The 17,533-nt window shown below is 33.7% G+C and overlaps 1 protein-coding gene across 1 annotated transcript in view; it reads right to left on the reverse strand.

Moving 5' to 3' along the window:
* The window catches only part of ANGPT1 (angiopoietin 1), a 336,235-nt gene that overhangs the window by 102,994 nt on the left and 215,708 nt on the right, over positions 1-17,533 (reverse strand). Inside the window, exon 4 of the mRNA XM_051970982.1 lies at positions 10,112-10,344. Within this exon, the coding sequence (XP_051826942.1) occupies positions 10,112-10,344 (233 nt within the window). The remainder of the gene's footprint in view (positions 1-10,111; positions 10,345-17,533) is intronic.

The raw sequence follows: 17,533 nt of genomic DNA on the forward strand, positions 1-17,533 counted from the left end.
AGTATTGTGTCATCTGAACATTTGGTCAACTTGACAAGCAAGTATGTTTTTTTTGTTTTGTTTTGTTTTGTTTTAGTCATCAATAAAAAACATAAAACAAAAGGAGATGAGTTTAGATTCCCATAACACATTCTATTAGAAAATTCTTTGAAAGTTGACACTGAACAATTATTCTTTGAGAGCTAGTAATTCAATCTTTCCTGATGCATTTTTATTTTCTATTTAATTATAACTTTTTATTGACAAAACATATGCATGGGTAATTTGTCAACATTGACCCTTACAAAAACTTGTATTCTAATTTTTCTCCTCCTTCTCTCTACCTCCTCCCCTAGATGAAAGGTAGTCCCCTACATGTTAAAATGTTAAAGTACATGTTAAACATGATATATGCATATATATTTATACAGTTAGCTTGCTGTACAAGAAAAATTGGATTTATAAAGAAAGTAAAAATAACCTGGGAAGAAGAAGAAAAATGCAAGCAAACAACAACAAAAAGACTGTAAATGCTATGGTGTGGACCACATTCATTTCCTGGTGTTCTTTCACTGGGGTAGCTGGTTCTGTTCATTACTGATCAATTGGAACTGATATGGCTGATGCATTTTAAAATAATTATTTTGTATTTGATAATTTCTATTTTGTTTCTGTTAGGCCTATATCCCAAAGAGATCTTAAAGGAAGGAAATGGACCCACATGTACAAAAATGTTTGTGACAGTCCTTTTTGTAGTGACAAGAAACTGGAAACTGAGTGGTTGCAAAAAAAAAAAAAAAAAAAAGACAGATTAAGACTCTATTACCAGCTTTCCCACAATTTACCTCAGCTGGGCTGAACACTCTTTTCACCAGTGAGTGAAACTTACCAGCAAATGAGGTACTGGCAGTTTTAGAATGGATAAATAAGTTATGGTATATGAATGTCATGGAATATTATTATTCTATAAGAAATTATCAGGAGAATGATTTTAGAGAGACCTGGAGAGACTTACATGAACTGATGCTAAGTGAAATGAACAGATCCAGGAGATCATTGTACATAGCAACAGTAATATTATATGACACTCAATTCTGATGGACATAACTCTTTCCAACAATGAGATGTTTGATGCTAGTTCTAATGATATTGTGATGAAGAGAGCACAGAGAGAGGATTGTAGGCACTGAATATGGATCACACCATAACATTCTCACTCTTTTTGTTGTTGTTCACTTGCATTTTGTTTTCTTACTCATTTACTTTATTTTTTATCTGATTTGTCTTGTGCAGCAAGAGAATTGCATAAATATGTTATACATGTTGGATTTAACATATATTTTAACATGTTTAACATATATTGAATTGCTTGCCATCTAGGGAGGGTAGGGAGAAAGAGGAGAAAATCTGAAATATAAGGCCTTCCAAGGGTCAATGCTGTCAAATTACCCTTGCATATGTTTTGAAAATAAAAAGCTTTATAAAAAAAGAGAGGTTATAGTTTTGGATTTTCACAACAATGGCTTTTGAGGTTTTCCTTGTGGGATCTCTTTGGGAAAGTGATTAATGGATTCTTTTAATCAGTATTTTCCCCTATGTTTCTAGAATACTGGGGCATTTTTCCTTAATAATTTCTTGTAGAATACTACTTTTTTTTTTTTTTTTTTGGTAATGGCCTTCAAGTAGGCCAATAATTTTTAAATTGTCTCTTCTGGATCTATTTTCCAGGTCAGCTGTTTTTCCAATGAAGTATTTCACATTTTCTTCCATTTTTCATTCTTTTTAGTTTGTTTAACTGATTCTTGATTATCTCACAAAGTTATTAGCTTCCATTTGTCTTGTTCTAGTTTTTAATGTTTGATTTTCTTCAGTTAGCTTTGTATATCTTTTTTTCCATCTGGTTAATTCTATTGTTTAAGGAATTGTTTTCTTCAATTTTTTTTTTCTTTCCTTTTCCAAGCTGTTGACTCTCTCATGCATTCTTGTCATCTTTCTCATTTTTTTCTCCTCCCTCTCTTATTTGCCTTTTAAAATCTTTTATTAGCACTTTAAAGAAGTCGCTTTGTGCTTAAGACTAATTCATATTACTCTTTGAGATTTCCTCTGGGGACATTCTGTCTTTGTCTGAGTTTGTGTTTTAGTCTTCCCTGTCACCATAGTAGCTTTCTATGGTCAAGGTTCTTTTCTATTTATTGCTCATTTTCTTTCTTTTTCTTTTGATATTTCTTATTTTTTACTTTTACAATTGAGCTCTGTCCCTGGGGTAAAAGGGGCACTTTTCCCCCAAACTTCCTGTGAAGCTCTGAGTCTTGGCTTTGAGTACAGGAGCTGCTTGTGTTTGCAGGGGTTACCTTTTCCTGCTCTTTTTAGGTGGCAGCCTGTTTTCTCATTTTGTTTTCTGAACTGGGACTGGAAGTTGGCCCACTCCTTTGCTTCTCTGTTGAGCCAGGACTAAGGGACGTACGTGCCGATTTATTGTGATTAAGACTCTATCACTAGCTTTCCCACAATCTACCTGAACAGGGCTGACATGCTTTTCACCCATGAGTGACACTTACCAGTAAATGAGATTGACCTTAACGATTTTTCAATCTATCTTGAGGTGGAGAGTGATGTTATTCCATAAATGTATTCCAGTCATTCCAGTCTTCAGAGACTTGGTTTCATATAATTTTTAAGGAAAACTGAGAAAGTTTGAACAGCTTCCTGACTTTACTGTGCCATCTTGGCTCTATTCCTGGATGTCATTCCTCAGTTTGCCTTTACTAAATATTGTTTGAATTCATTCTGGAAATATTTTAGAACTTAATCCATACTATGTACTACTGCTGTGCTTAAGTCAAATAGCTCTGAAATGCAAGAGAGGATGGTTTTAAAGTATGATAATAACAATACCAGTATGTTAAAAAAGTTTTCTTTCCCATGATCATACCTCTCAGGTGCTTTCTCCTCTTCTGATAAAGTTATAAACTAGTATTTGAAGTTGTAAAAGCCATAACTACAAAGAAAATTAGCACAAAATTCAATCTCTAGCCTTTCTCATCATCACATTCCCCCAAAATATGGTAGTTTAATAATAGTTCAATAGTGTTGTCTAAAACTGTGTTATTTTCAAAAAATACTAGCTTATTTTCATTGGCTAATCATCCTTGATTCACATAAATCTACATTTCAGACTATTATCACAAAGGTAATTAAGAAGAAAATAAAAGTTAATTTCTAAGATTTTTCACTTTCCCTCTAAGTTGTTAGAATTTACAAACCAAAATATTAGGAAGACTTTTCACTCTAAGGACATTGTAGAAATTTGATAATTCAATTCAAAAGGTAAACCTTTTCCCCTCCATTCCTAAACTTTCTTTGTAAAATTTAAACAATTGACTTCTGATATTTTTTTCTTTTCACATTACATTTAATTTTATATTCAAAATGTAAAACAAAATATGTTAACCAGATCAATGGAGAAAATGTACTAAAAATGTTGTTTCATCTTATTATTTGCTATGGCCTGAGACTCATAATCCAAAGAATTTGCAAGAGTTTAAGTAATCTCATTCAGTGATTGAATGATTTACTTCCTGGGCTCAATAGATACTGTGAGGGTGGCAAATTCCAAGCATATGGCAATAGTATTCTGAGAACAGAGCCAAAACACTCCTCAGTATTGGGAAGGAAGAAAATGCCTCATTTCCTCTGGAAAAGAGGCCAGAGTACCAGACATCGTAACCAAACATTCCCCGGCATAGCTTTTGTTCTTCGAGAAAGAAAGTTGTTGAATTTATATTTGGCTTTGTCTTCATTTTACTTGTCAGATCATGTGAGAAGAAAAAGAAAATACATAAACTCTAAAACTACTATCAATTTTGTGGCTAGATATTCACAAAATTGTATTTTGTGAGAATGCAAATAAGGAAATTAGTTGATAGAGAGTTAGACTTGGAGTATCAGTTGAAATCATGCTTCACACTTACTACCTCTGTGACTTTAGACAAATTGCATGTCTATTGCCCTTAGTTCCCTTCATCTATAAAATGGGGATCTACTTTAAAGTTGTAAAGATCAAATTGACTAATATGTTCAAAGCACTTTGAAAATATTAAAATAAATGTTATTACTTTTAAAACTAAATATATTCTAAAGTCACATGTGGAAATATTCATACAAGTAAAACTGTAGAAAACACTGTATATCACAACATTCATCTTAGCATCTATCTTAAATAGTAGCCTATGAAATTCCTGATTATCTGTGATTTCTTCAATTGCTTTGAACCTTAGGGATTATTAAGTTGAACCCCATATTTTACAGAGAAGTATGCTTAGTCTTAAAAAGGTCTAATGGCTTCTCATTAGACAGTCTTTTTCCCTTCTCTGTGTATCCAGTGCTTAGCATGGTTCTTGATATATAATCGACTGGTTGGTTGTTTTCCTTCCTTCTTGAAGTGGACCGAAATAGCATCACTCTGTTGGAATCAAGTACAATGTATTCAATTATAGTTGACCAGACTATTATGAGTTCAGAAGACTTTACCATAGATTGGGCACCAATAATCCACATGAATATTTGGAGTAGAGATGTCTCTAAATTTGTGCATCTCACATTTGTTTAGATATTGTAATTGTGCTTCACTAAGAAAGCAAAGTAGGTAGACACACTAAGCAATCTTTTACCAGTGTCTCTCATGACTTGCAAGTGATCATAAAGTTCTTCAGAAAAACCTTGTGAATGTCCTTGTATTGCTTCTTCTAATGTTCATGTGACCACTTGTCTTATGTGAGATCTTTGTAAAAAGAAAAAAAGCCTCTTAGGGAAATATACATATTTGGCATTTGAACAATATAGCCAGCCCATCACGATTGTGATTTCTGCAATAGAATCTGAATGTTTGGCAATTCAGTTTGAGAAAGGACCTCAGTGTCTGGAATCTTATCTTGCCCAGTGATCTTCATAATCTTCCTAAGACAGGTCATATGGAAGTGATTCAGTTTCCTGGCATGGTTCTGGGACATTGTCCAGGTTTCACAGACATACAACAATGAGATCAGCCCAATGGTTCTGTAGACCTTCAAGCCTAATACCTCTTCTTTCGTATGCTTTCCTTCAAAAGTCTCACAAACATCGAGCTAGCTCTGGCAATGTGTATATCAATCTCATCAACTATGTGTACATCCCTGGAAAGTATACTGACAAAGTAAGTGAATTTATCTACAGCAAAATTCCTCCATTTGCTGTAGCCAATGATTTCATGGACGATTGGTATGATGCTAATGGGTGAAGAACCTCTGTTTTCTTGGTTAGGCCAAAATTAGCACAATCATCAGTGAATCAATCCTTACTCTGTTTGCAGTTCAGCCTCAGAGACTGCATTAAATGCACAATCATTTGAAAAGTTAAGAGAAGTAACACATCAACTCTCCTTCCCCTTTAGTCTTGGTTTATAGCCTTTTCAACTTAAATAATTTACCATAAGCTCAGTAATTGACCTTGATGCAATGTTCATCCTTATTAAAGATGTCTGACAACATCACTGAAAAAAGCATGCTAAAAAGCATGGGGACAAGCACACATTCCTGCTTTGGAAAGCACAAGGACTCTGTCCATTATCAGAAAACCTTGCAACCCTGCCATGATAAAACTGATATAGAATATTGATGAACTTTTCTGGGCATCTAAATTTTGCCACCATATTTCACAAACTCTCACAAATGATGCTATCAAAGAAATTAGTTAGATCCACAAATATGTACAGACATCTGTTTTACTCCTGGCATATCTTCTAGAATATTTTGGACTGCAGACAATATATAGGCCATTCTTTGATCCTTTCTGAAGTCACATTGGTTTTCTGACCATCTTATAGTTGAAAGATCAGCCAATTAAGGCCGCTGGCATGAATCTTGCTTGTGATGACTAAGAGATAGACTTCATTGTGATTGTCACAGGACAACCCATTTCTTTTTCATTTATAGAGTTGGACAATAGAGACGTCCTTGAACTCTTGAGAGATAACCTTCTCTTGCAATATAACCCAGAAGATTTCTGTCAGATTCTATATGAACAGTGATCCCACCTGCCCTGTAAATCTCAACAGGAATAGAATCAGCACCAAACATTTTGTCACATGAGAAGCCTAATGATATTCCAATACCTTTGGAAGTCTGGCTAGAGAGGGATTGACTTTAACCTGAGCTTCACACTTAATAGCTTCAGAATTAGTTGATGACAGATTGCTGAGAATGCTGTGGAACCTCATCAGGATTCATATAAAACATATGATATGATGATAATAGTATGACACTTTCCTGAAAGTGATAATCATGCTATCATGAATCTGTTATTCACTCCCATTATGAAACATACATGCTTGTTCATTAGATTGGTTTTGATTGTGAAACTTATGCCAGATTAATGATGTTTCCTATCACTGCAGACATTCCAAAAACAAAACAAAACAAAGCAAAACAAAAAAACACAAACCTCCCCCATGTATCCAGCTTCAGCTTCAGTAAGCCGGCTTTCATTTGCCATCTTTGTGCCAGTCAGGACTGCTATTTGGATGTGATCCCTACTAAGTTGTCTCATAACAAGAGTTGTTTGCCTTTCAGTTCTACTGAATTTCATATTGCCCATAAATATGTGCATATTCCCTGTGCCAATGGTGAGAAGGATTAGCTTTGTAATTTTTAAAAAAATTTCAACCAAACTTAGGATCCCCATCCTGCAGTAAGTATGTCAGGATTAGGTTAGACAATTTCTAGGGTATCTTTTCTAACCCTTTCCTTCTGCCATGAGGTGAAAAGTATGGTCCCTTAAAAAGACTGTTCAGATACCTGGGATGGGGGAAGTTTTAATACACTTCTGCTTCAGCCCAGGGAGAATACAACTTTTTGCTCTGGGCTGCCTTTGGTCCAGTTTATATTTACAGTACCCAGTGTACCATCACCTGCTGTTTTATCTGTCACCACAGGACTTTGAGGTAGGTAAAAATGATAAATTGTTTTGGGTAATGCCTTTTGACTCAGTCATATACTGGATTTAAATGAGACAGAATACTGAAAAAATTGTCTGACTCATTCTCTATTCCGGAGTCATAGGAGTCCAATAACAAGATAAAAGTGAAGATGGCTGATGATGACTTAGGAGGCAGAGGTGACCTAGGTGACTTCCATATCTAAAGAACTCTAAATGCTCCACAACACTTGCTTCAATTGCCTTCATTTCTACTGCAACATACTGTTTACATGTACCCATTCTTCTGGCTGAGGTCTTCAAATCCTTGTCATAGACATCCCCCTAAATGACCAATGGGTCTGAGACCCCTCAATTACTCTCAGCCTAGTTTAGCTGCAAAAATGACTAATGTGCATTTTATAACATACTTCTTAGAGCTCTAGGACAGAATTAATGAATCAACTAGATACCAAGCATGGAAATCAGTCCTGAAAAGGACCCAGCAGCCTTCATACCAGCAACATTTGTCTTCCCTGAATATAGGAACACCTAAATATAATATAGCATAATAGAAACTTAATAAATATTTATTCAATGACTACCTAAGATTACATAACTATAAAGTCATATAATGCTAGTTCTAGCACTTCTTCCACTTTATCACTTTGGTAGAGCCCATACATATTTGATATATATCTTTATATCACTCCAATATTGTTAATTCATGCTCAATATTTTATATGATGATAATGCAGTGCCTATCTGAAATTTGACACACAAGAGGAGTCCTTTGCCTGAATGGATTCAGTTGCAGAACAGAACTTTTTGTTTTAATGTTAAATAGGATTATGAAGATGTGCTAAACTTTACAAAACTAGGGGTTTTGGACCCTAATGAAAATCAAGATTTCCATCAAAAAATAAAATAAAATAGAAGCTATAATTTAGATCAACATCACAGTTGCAATGCCTTCTTAAGCCCTGAAATAATCAATAATTTTAATGAAAGATCAAGGGGAAACCACAAGAAGAAGCTGATGAGCAAAAAACTAAAGGGAGAGTCACACTAACCTAGTACCCACAGCAAAATAAGATAGAAGTAAGTTTGCAAAGAGAGAAAGAGGTCTGGGAAATATTGTATGTGAAACTAAATTTACTGAGTAGATATATTGCATCTAAATACTATTTGAAAAAGGCTTAGAAAAAACTTAGCATTGTTTCTGAGTCTGCATATATAGGTCACCTAATATTTACTTACCAGGTAAAATTAAATATATATATATATATCAAAACATATACTTGGAATCTCTCGGAACTCTTGTTTGCCAAGAAGTCCTTATCCTAAAGTCATATTCTTACCTCTAAGGTAGTTACTTTATACTTGAAGCATTACTGTGAACTCTTTATTATGCATGGACTTAAAAGCAAAGTTCTATGATAGCCATAAAAACATCTGAATTTTTCAAGAATCCCTAGAAACCTCTGTCTTTGAAATCAAGACAGCTCTATCTAGATAAAATCTCAGCATGATAAAGACAATGTGCTTTTAATCTTTCCAGAGTTGAATTAAACTCAATACAAAAATAGGATATGACTAACTCATATAATGTTTAATTGTTTAATTCTCATGAACTTTGATAAAATTATTTGTTAAAGTAATATAAAGTCTTCATTCCAATTGACTCTGAAGGACACTATCAGAAAAATGGAAACTGGAAAACAAGTTGTTTAATCATTCTCAGCCATGTTGTTGTCTATATCAAAATACTAATCTGGGAATCTACTATAAATGTTTAAAAATTGCCTTTCAATATGTAATACAAACTATTTTAACATAGCTAAGGGGATCAGAGCCAAAATAGGCTGATATCAAAATGTAATGGAAATGATATTAACAAATTAAGCTATTATTATGAAAATCCTCTATTATGTAATAATAGAGAAAAATATCACATCAAGACAATTATTTGTATTTTCTAATAAATTTATATTATTCAATTAAAAATATTTGAATCTAAAGAATGAATATTTGTTATGTATGCTGATAAAATGTTAAATAAGATATATTAACTTAATGAGATCTCCATTTCACTTTAAATATCAAGAAGGAAGAGAATCTTACTTTCTGAAATATATATATCTTTATATCACTCTAATAAACTTGATTTTATCCACATCTGATCTCAACTTATTAACTCATATGAAATTGCTGAAAGAATTGCACTCTCAGAAATGATCTCAAGATGTAAGTTTAGAATAACTCCACAGAGTGCTACAAACACAAATGTGAAAGGAACAAGAACATTTTTTATTGAGATCTCAATCGTTAGGTCTTTCCTAATGCTATAAAGATAGCAAAACATTCTTGATATTATTCATTATTTCTGTTAATTGGCTTTGTACTAACTTCAATAAAGTGTCACATATTTCTCACTTTTTTTGAAAGAAGGATTTTTTTAAATTTTTGTATTCCATGTGCCTACCTCATTAACTACTAGAGTTCTTAAAATTCTTACTGAATTGAATTGAAATAGATGCTAATTCATTTTTTAAGTATGATCTTCCTTTATCCTTCATCATAATAATGTTTTTTCAGAAACAACTACCCACATATGTTATAAAATGTATTGAATATTAAGTTTAAATGTAAGATAACAAGAATTCTTTGTAACTCACAGATTAATAATGGTTGGCTAGGTTTGAAGAGCTTTCAGAGATGATCTAATTTGACTTTCTCTTTTATGGGTAAAGAAATTGAAATTCATACTTTCTCATTTCATATTAATAACAAGTATTTTCTGTTCATCCATTTACCTCTTTTCATTTATTAAATTCTTTCCTATGTATTGACAGTCTTTGCTTCCATATCAATGATCATGAGAATACTTTTTTAAAATTTCAGTGTGATCAAACAGAATAAAAAGGGGGATGAAAAAATTATAAAGAAGATACTATAAATATACAAACTGTGATTACAAAGAAAACCTCTTACTCAAATATCCTACTACAAAACTTTAGTATTTTCTGTTTTCAAAACAATTTTTTAAAATCTTAAATAAAATCAACAAATTTTATTGTTCAATTGTTCTCTATAAAAATCCATTGAAAGTGGTGATTTATGGAGCAATTATATTATTTTTGATCCAAATACTTGAAACCCAAAGTTAAAAACAAATCCTTACCACCTTCTTTAGTACAAAGATTGACGAGGTTGTGAACTGTGTCCATCAACTCCAACTGTTGTTTTTGAAGGACACTGTTGTTACTGGTTGCCCTGTTTAACTGTTTCTCCAATTCCTGGATTATATATGTCTGACGCGTAACCAGGCTTTGCAAGTTCTCCTTCTCTTCCTTTAAAGTGTCCAACTCTTCTTTGTGTCTTTCTTCCATTTCTAGGATTTTATGCTCTAATAAACTACAAACAAAGAGATAAAATAGTATCGCTTAGTTCTGTACATATATTGAGTTCCTATATGCTATTAGTTTATGATATTTCAAATATACTTAAATTAGATTTACTATAAGCTTGCTTTTATTTTTAGAACAATAGATAAAAATATACAGGTTGGCTTTAAGAAGGTATCCAAAAATTATGCACTTAGAAATATATAAAGATCACCTCCCTTTGCACTCTCCCCCGGATATAAGTTATTTCCTGGAGGTACCTTATACACAGAGGGTAGCTTATTCTGGCCCAAGTAATAATTGAAGCCAGGAAAAGAAATATTATAACTTCCATTCGGGGACTGAATCCAATAAGAAAGATCTTGTCTGCTATAGTGAGACCGTGCTGGAAAAGAAACATGCATGGCAATAATCATGATGTTTTATATTTACACAGCTTCATTTACCTGGTGTTTTAAAAACATTAACTGACATTGATGAATTTTCATAAAGCTTCTGTGAGATAATTAACTTTAAAAATATAGGAACCATTCTATCATTAAGCAAAATAACTAAGGTCACACTGTAGGGAAGATTTGGAAAGAAGACAGATTACCATACTGTCTTATATTCTAATCAATAGTCTAACCTGTCTTGTCTAAATGCTATTATCTGTATATCTGTCACAAAGTGAAACCTGAAGATAAATAGATTAAATATCTGTAGATAAACAAATAGATTAAAAGAAACACCTCTCTCTGTTTTTCTTTCTTCATGTTGCTGAATTTTTAATCAAATTCTTAATCACAAAAATCTAATGGTCTTTTTTCATTCTTAACAATTTATTAACAATACCTTAATTAATATCTACTTCATTTAACTATAAACTTTTCTTTCCTTTTGGAGAGCTTTTCATCTGGGTTTTTATGATACTATTTCCCCTGGATTGTTTTCTATTTTCCTAAGCACTCCTTTGGTCATTATCCACATCATACCCCAGGGGAATACTCCAAAGTTCTGCCTTTACCCCTATTCTCATTTTTCTCTATTCTTTCTCATTTCTGTCCCTCTGCCCCACTTCTTGCTCTCCCATATACACTTAACGCAATGTCTTTAACCTTCATCTCTATTCAGTTGATTCCTAGTTCTAAATATCCAACATTCAGTTTCTCTTCCAAGTTCCAGTTCTAGATGACCACTTAACCCTTATTTTTTTTTTCAAACTAGATGTTCCAAGACTCAATATTTCTAAAACCTAAATTATTTGTCTTACCTTAAGCCCTCTCATCTTTCCTATTTCTGTCAAAGTACCACTATACCTCCATCATCTCAAATTTATAATTTCAGCATTATCATTTACACTTCATTCTTTCTCACTCCCATATCCAATTAGTTGCCAAATATTATTTCTCCTTTCACAATATTTCCCATAAAATGTCTTCTCTCTAGTTTCAAAGCTACCACATTAATACAAGTTCTTATTACCTCTTGCATAAATTATCGCAGCAATCTTTTAATTGGTCTCCCTGCACCAAGTCTCTCAGTACTCCATTAATACATTACTGCTGAAGTAATAAATTAATACATTACTGCTGAAGTAATTTTCTTTAACCACAGATTTCATCATGTGCTTCCCTTTTTCAATCAATTTCAAGAGCTTACTATTTCCTCTAGGATAAAATGTGAACTGCCCTATTAACTTTTAAAATCTTTACATAGTCTGGTGCCAACAATATTTCTAGTCTAATTGGACATGATTTCATTTCATTCATTCTTTTAATCTAAGCAAACTAGATTTCTTTCTCTTTCTCATAAATAGTGCTCCATACTCTTCTCTCTATACCTTTGAGTTAGATGAATGTCCTTCTTGTTTGAAATATCCTCCTTCCAGTCCCCCTTCCAGTTTGTATAGTTATATATTAATTGTGCTGCATAGACTTTCATAATAATTTGTTGCTTTGCCTGTAGAATATAAGCTCACTGCAAATAGAGATTTTTCATTATTTCTAGTTGCATCCTCAGTGCCTACAATTGTGTCTAGCATTTGTTAGGTACCAAATTAGGACTTGTTGATTGACTTATTTGGTGCTCTTAAGTGGGACATTTTAATTGACTTATACAAAGAAAGAATTCAGTTAGCTGATGGCTTGGGCTAGTGTATGTTGTAAGATATTTCCACATAAAGACTATTTTATTAATTACATTTGCATTCATTGGACCTAGCATAGTGTCTCTCCTACAATTAGCACTTAATAAGTGCTTGTAAATTGCTTGTAATTGGCATTCTTCATTCAGTGCTATGGAATTCAAGTTAAATTTTCTTTCTTTCAGAAATCTTACATTAAAAATGGACCCTTTGCAGAAGCACTGGTACCTAGCAATTGTTGATAAATTTATGAAAATAAAAATAGATTTTATAGCATGTCTAATCAACTAGTATCCTACAAGGATGTCCAACTCAGTTTTTCAATTCAGTTTTCAAAAGGGTCAACCAGTCTCTTGTTTACAAGGTGTTATTTAAGTTCAATGAACTATGTTTTATACTTTTTCTACCTTGTAAAAAGGATATGTTGAATCATTTCTGGATGTTTTCAAAAAGAAGAAGCAGAGAGTACTTTAAAATTAATTCTCAGATTCCAAAATAGAGAATACCTCATAAGTCCAATTCTCTGCTTGGGGGAACCAGGTTATTGTAACACGTCTCTGGAATATACAGAGAAAAGAAGAGAATGGCTTCCTATCTACTCCTCACCAATAAATCCATTCTCTAGTGCAGGAATGGCATTGTCCTAGCATCTCATACACCTAAGCAATCATTCTGTAGAAGCAATCAGCACCAAAGCCCATATGTGTGGGTATATTTCAGTGGGAGTACAGAGGTTTGTGGATATACATACATTAATGCCTATTCTGATGGTAGCCTTATAATATGACAAAAGTATGCATTATATCAGGGGAATTAAGGAAGCTTTTCTTCCTTTTGGTATCACATTTATCTCACAGGGAGAAACAAGTTCTCTTACTCTCACTGAAAACTCTCAATAGTATAGTCTCTGTAGTACAGTGATATGAGGAAAACATGGCCATTCTTTGTACTCCAATCCTTGTTGGGTAAAGCAGCCAAAGCAAGATAATGGGTAATGATCTTTTCTTTAGGTGACATGTTATTGTTAGGGAAGGTCACAGAAAAAGACTTCCCTACTGAGAGATTTAAAATATTTACATAGATATTTTGTTGGGTAAGCCATTATTCTATAGTATTTTCACATGCCTACCAATAGACTTCAAATCAGAGCAACATTTGTAAATTATATGCTATTCCTCTGCTTACATTCTTTTTAACTTTGTTTCAGCTCCTGGATGAAAGATCAGTGAAAAAATGCCTGGTTAATTTCAGATGATTTAACTAAACAGTGCAATCTAACAAAGTTCAAAGAATGGTTGCTGCAAAAAAGAGAAAAGAATAAGATACATGGTGGGCAGAGCCAAGATGGCAGAGAGAATACATATATCTGTCTAAGTTCTTCTTTACCCTCATACTACTTTTTATGAAACAGCATTGGAATTAATGCTTGACTGCTAAAAACCCATGAATATTGGGAGTACAACACATTATCAACAGAAGGTAATCTTGAAATTTGCCAGAAAAGATTTGTTTTTGCTTGCAGGCAGAGACATCTAGGACAGGTACAGAATCAGGCAAATAGATAGTGAGAGCATGGAAAACAGCTCACACTGATGGGGGGTAAAGGATGGTCTCAGCTGGCAGAAAATTTGCAGGGAAAACTTTACCACAGTGTTGGCTATTCTGCTCTGGCAGCAAGCCAGATCAATAGAAAAGCTATAAACACAAAGGGTAAAGATTATCTCCCCAAAACACTAGAGTCTATCTGGACCTGGCCACATCCACCCAGCACCAGGAAAGACTCAGCATGATCTCAGCTCAACCACTGATCACAGTATAGACGCTAATCTCAGTGCGGACACTGATCCCAGCACAGCCATTACTGTCCCACTACTGCTTCCTGTTGTCTGTTGAGGAAGCTTAGTAGCACCACACTGCCCCAAAAGCAGATTGCAGTTTTTTTTTTTTCCAAAATGAGTAAAAAGGCAAGCGAGCTCTAACTATAGATAGCTTCTATACTGAAAGAGAGTAGACTTCAAACCCTGAGGAGACTAAAAGCAGATTGACTCCTGATAAAGCCCCAGATGGTGGTATAACCTAGTCTCTATCACATAAGGTTCTCATAGAAGAAATGGTAAAGGCTCTCTAAAAAGAGCTAGAAGAAAAATGGGGAAAAGAAAGGTAAGCTTTGCAAGAGGGTCTGGATAAGTCATGTTACTCATTAAAAGATAGAGTAGATAAAGAAATCAAATCCCTGAAAAACAGAATTAGTGAATTGGAAAAAGAAAATAGCTCCCTAAAAAATAAAATTGGCAAAATGAAAAAAAAAATCCATAGAACAAAACAACTCATTTAAAAACTCAATTGGAAAAAAAAAATAAATAAAAAATAAAAACTCAATTGGACAATTACAAAAAGAAATAAGAAAAGTAAATGAGGAAACTATTCATTAAAATCAGAATTGAACAAATAGAAATGAATGATTCAAGGAGACAGCAAGAATCAATCAAGCAAAACCAAAAAAATGGAAAAAAAATAGAAAATAAAAATTAAATACCTACTTGGGAAAACAACAGACCTGGAAAATAGATCTAGGAGAGATAATTTAAGGATTATTGGACTTCCTGAAAATCATTTTGAAAAAAAAAGAGCCTACACACTATTTTTCAGGAAATCATCAAAAAGAACTGCACAGCTGTTATAGAAACAGAAGGTAAAAATAAAAATGAAAGAATTCATCAATCACCGACTGAAAGAGATCCCAAACTCAAAATCAAGAAATATTGTGGCTAAATTCCAGAACTATCAGACCAAGGCAAAAAACACGTAAAATAAAATAGTAAACAAGCAGCTAGAAAAAAAAAAAAAAAACATTCAAATACAGAGGAGCCACAATAAGGATTACTCAAGATTTAGCAGCATCCAAATTAAAAGATAAAAGGGCCTGGAATCTGATATTCCAAAAAGCTAAGGAACTTGGTATGCAATCAAGAATAACTCACCCAGCCAAAATGAGCATTTTCTTCTAAGGAAGAAGATGGGCATTCAATGAAATATATGAATTCCATCTATTTCTGATGAAAAAGCCAGAACTAAACAAAAAGTTTGATTTCCAAATATAGGACTCAAGAGAAACATAAAAAGACAAAAAGAAATCTTGGAAACTATATTTCTGTTATGAGTATACATAAAGAGTATGTGTATATAGTGTTCTTGTTGGTTTTCTGGAGGTCTTGGGAGCAGCCTTCATTTCAGTAGAGTAATCACCATGAGAATAGCCAGGTGTTAAAATCCAAAGTCCAAATTCTTTATTGGCTCCTTGCCAATCTAGTTTCCTTGGCTATTGCCTGGGCCAGCTTTCTGGAGAGCTTTTAAGACCGGCCCTGGTCTCAATAGGGGAAGTGTAGAAAGACAGGCCAGTCACTACAAGGCTGATGAAGATGGAATGAATCCCCTTGACTCTGAGAGCTTGAGCTCTCATCTTCAGTCCTCTTGTCTTCTCTGGCTCTTGGTTTCAGTGGAAAAGTGAAGGAGGAGAGCCTGTCACCCTGGTGGTGTGAGATGGAGTGAAAGAATCTGGCTTTGAGTCCCCGGGCTTGTGCTTCAGCCTCCAGCCAACACAAAGGTGGACCATGGAATGAATCTGTCTCTCAGTGCCTGCTGGCTGTAATATACTCTATTATAATTACATCATCATAGGTGTGAATTTTGTAGACTATTTTAAGTACTAAGTACATGTACTGAACTAGAGAACTATTAATCACCATGCTAAACTAAATAATCATTGTCTCATCAATTCCACTGAGTTAGCACCCTGAAAGAACCCTTGTTTGAAATACAGAGTTTCTGGCCCATAACATGTGTTTAATTTGGTTTTACTGTTATAATATGAAAAAGAACCTAGAGGTGGAAAAGAAATTGTACCGGAAAAAGGGAAAAGTGGAGGTATTACAGCTCAGGAAGAGGAAAAGGAAACCTATTATATCTGAGGGAAAGAAGGGAAGGGGATGAACATAGTGTGAATCTTACTCTCATCAGAATTGGCTCAAAGAGAAATTAGACATATTCCATTTACAGAGAAACTTCTCCCTCCTTGTTGAAAAGTTGGAGAGGAAAAGCAAAAAGGGAAGCAATAGGCTAAATAGAAGGGAATACAGAAATTGTAAGGGAAAGGTTTAAGAAAAGGGGAAGGGCTCTAAGGGGGAGGGATTCTAAAGAGAGAGGGCTATGTGAGGCAAGTGGTGCTCACAAGTTTAATGGCTGGTGAGTGGGGTAAAGAGGAAAGGAAAGAGAAAAGCATAATCTGGGCTGAACAAGATGGCAGGAAATACATAATTAGTAATTTTATCCATAAATGTGAATGGGGTAAACTCCCCCTTAAAGTGGAGGTGAATAGCAGATTAGATTAAAAGCCAGAATTCTATAATATTTTGTTTATAGGAAACACACTTGAAACAGAGTGATACATACAGAGTAAAGGTAAAAGGCTGGAGCAGAATCTATTATGTTTCAGGTGAAGTAAAAAAAAAAAAAGTAGGTGTAGCCATCCTGTTCTCAGATGAAGCAAAAGCAAAAAATAATCTAATTATAAGAGATAAGGAAGAGCACTATATCTTGCTAAAGGGTAGCATAGATAATGAAGCAATATCAATATTAAAAATATATGCACCAAGTGCTGTAGCATTTGATTTCCTAAAGGAGAAGTTAGAAGCAAGAAGAAATAGACAACAAAACTATAATAGTGGGAGATCTCAACGTTGCACTCTCAGAACTAGATAAATCAAACCACAAAATAAATAAGAAGTTAAAGAGGTAAATAGAACACTAGAAAAAATAGATATGATAAATCTTTGGAGAAAAGTAAAGGAAGACAAAAAGGAGTACACTTTCTTTTCAGCAGTTCATGGGACCTATACAAAAAGGGACCATATATTAGGACATAAAGATTTCAAATTCAAATGCAGAAAGGCAGAAATATTAATGCATCCTTTTCAGATCATGATGCAATAAAAATTACATTCAATAAAAAGCCAAGGGAAATAGACCAAAAGGTAATTGGAAACTAAATAATCTCATCCTAAAAAATGACTGGGTG

Source organism: Antechinus flavipes, chromosome 1 (assembly GCF_016432865.1).
Source record: "Antechinus flavipes isolate AdamAnt ecotype Samford, QLD, Australia chromosome 1, AdamAnt_v2, whole genome shotgun sequence".
Taxonomy (NCBI): Eukaryota; Metazoa; Chordata; class Mammalia; order Dasyuromorphia; family Dasyuridae; genus Antechinus; species Antechinus flavipes.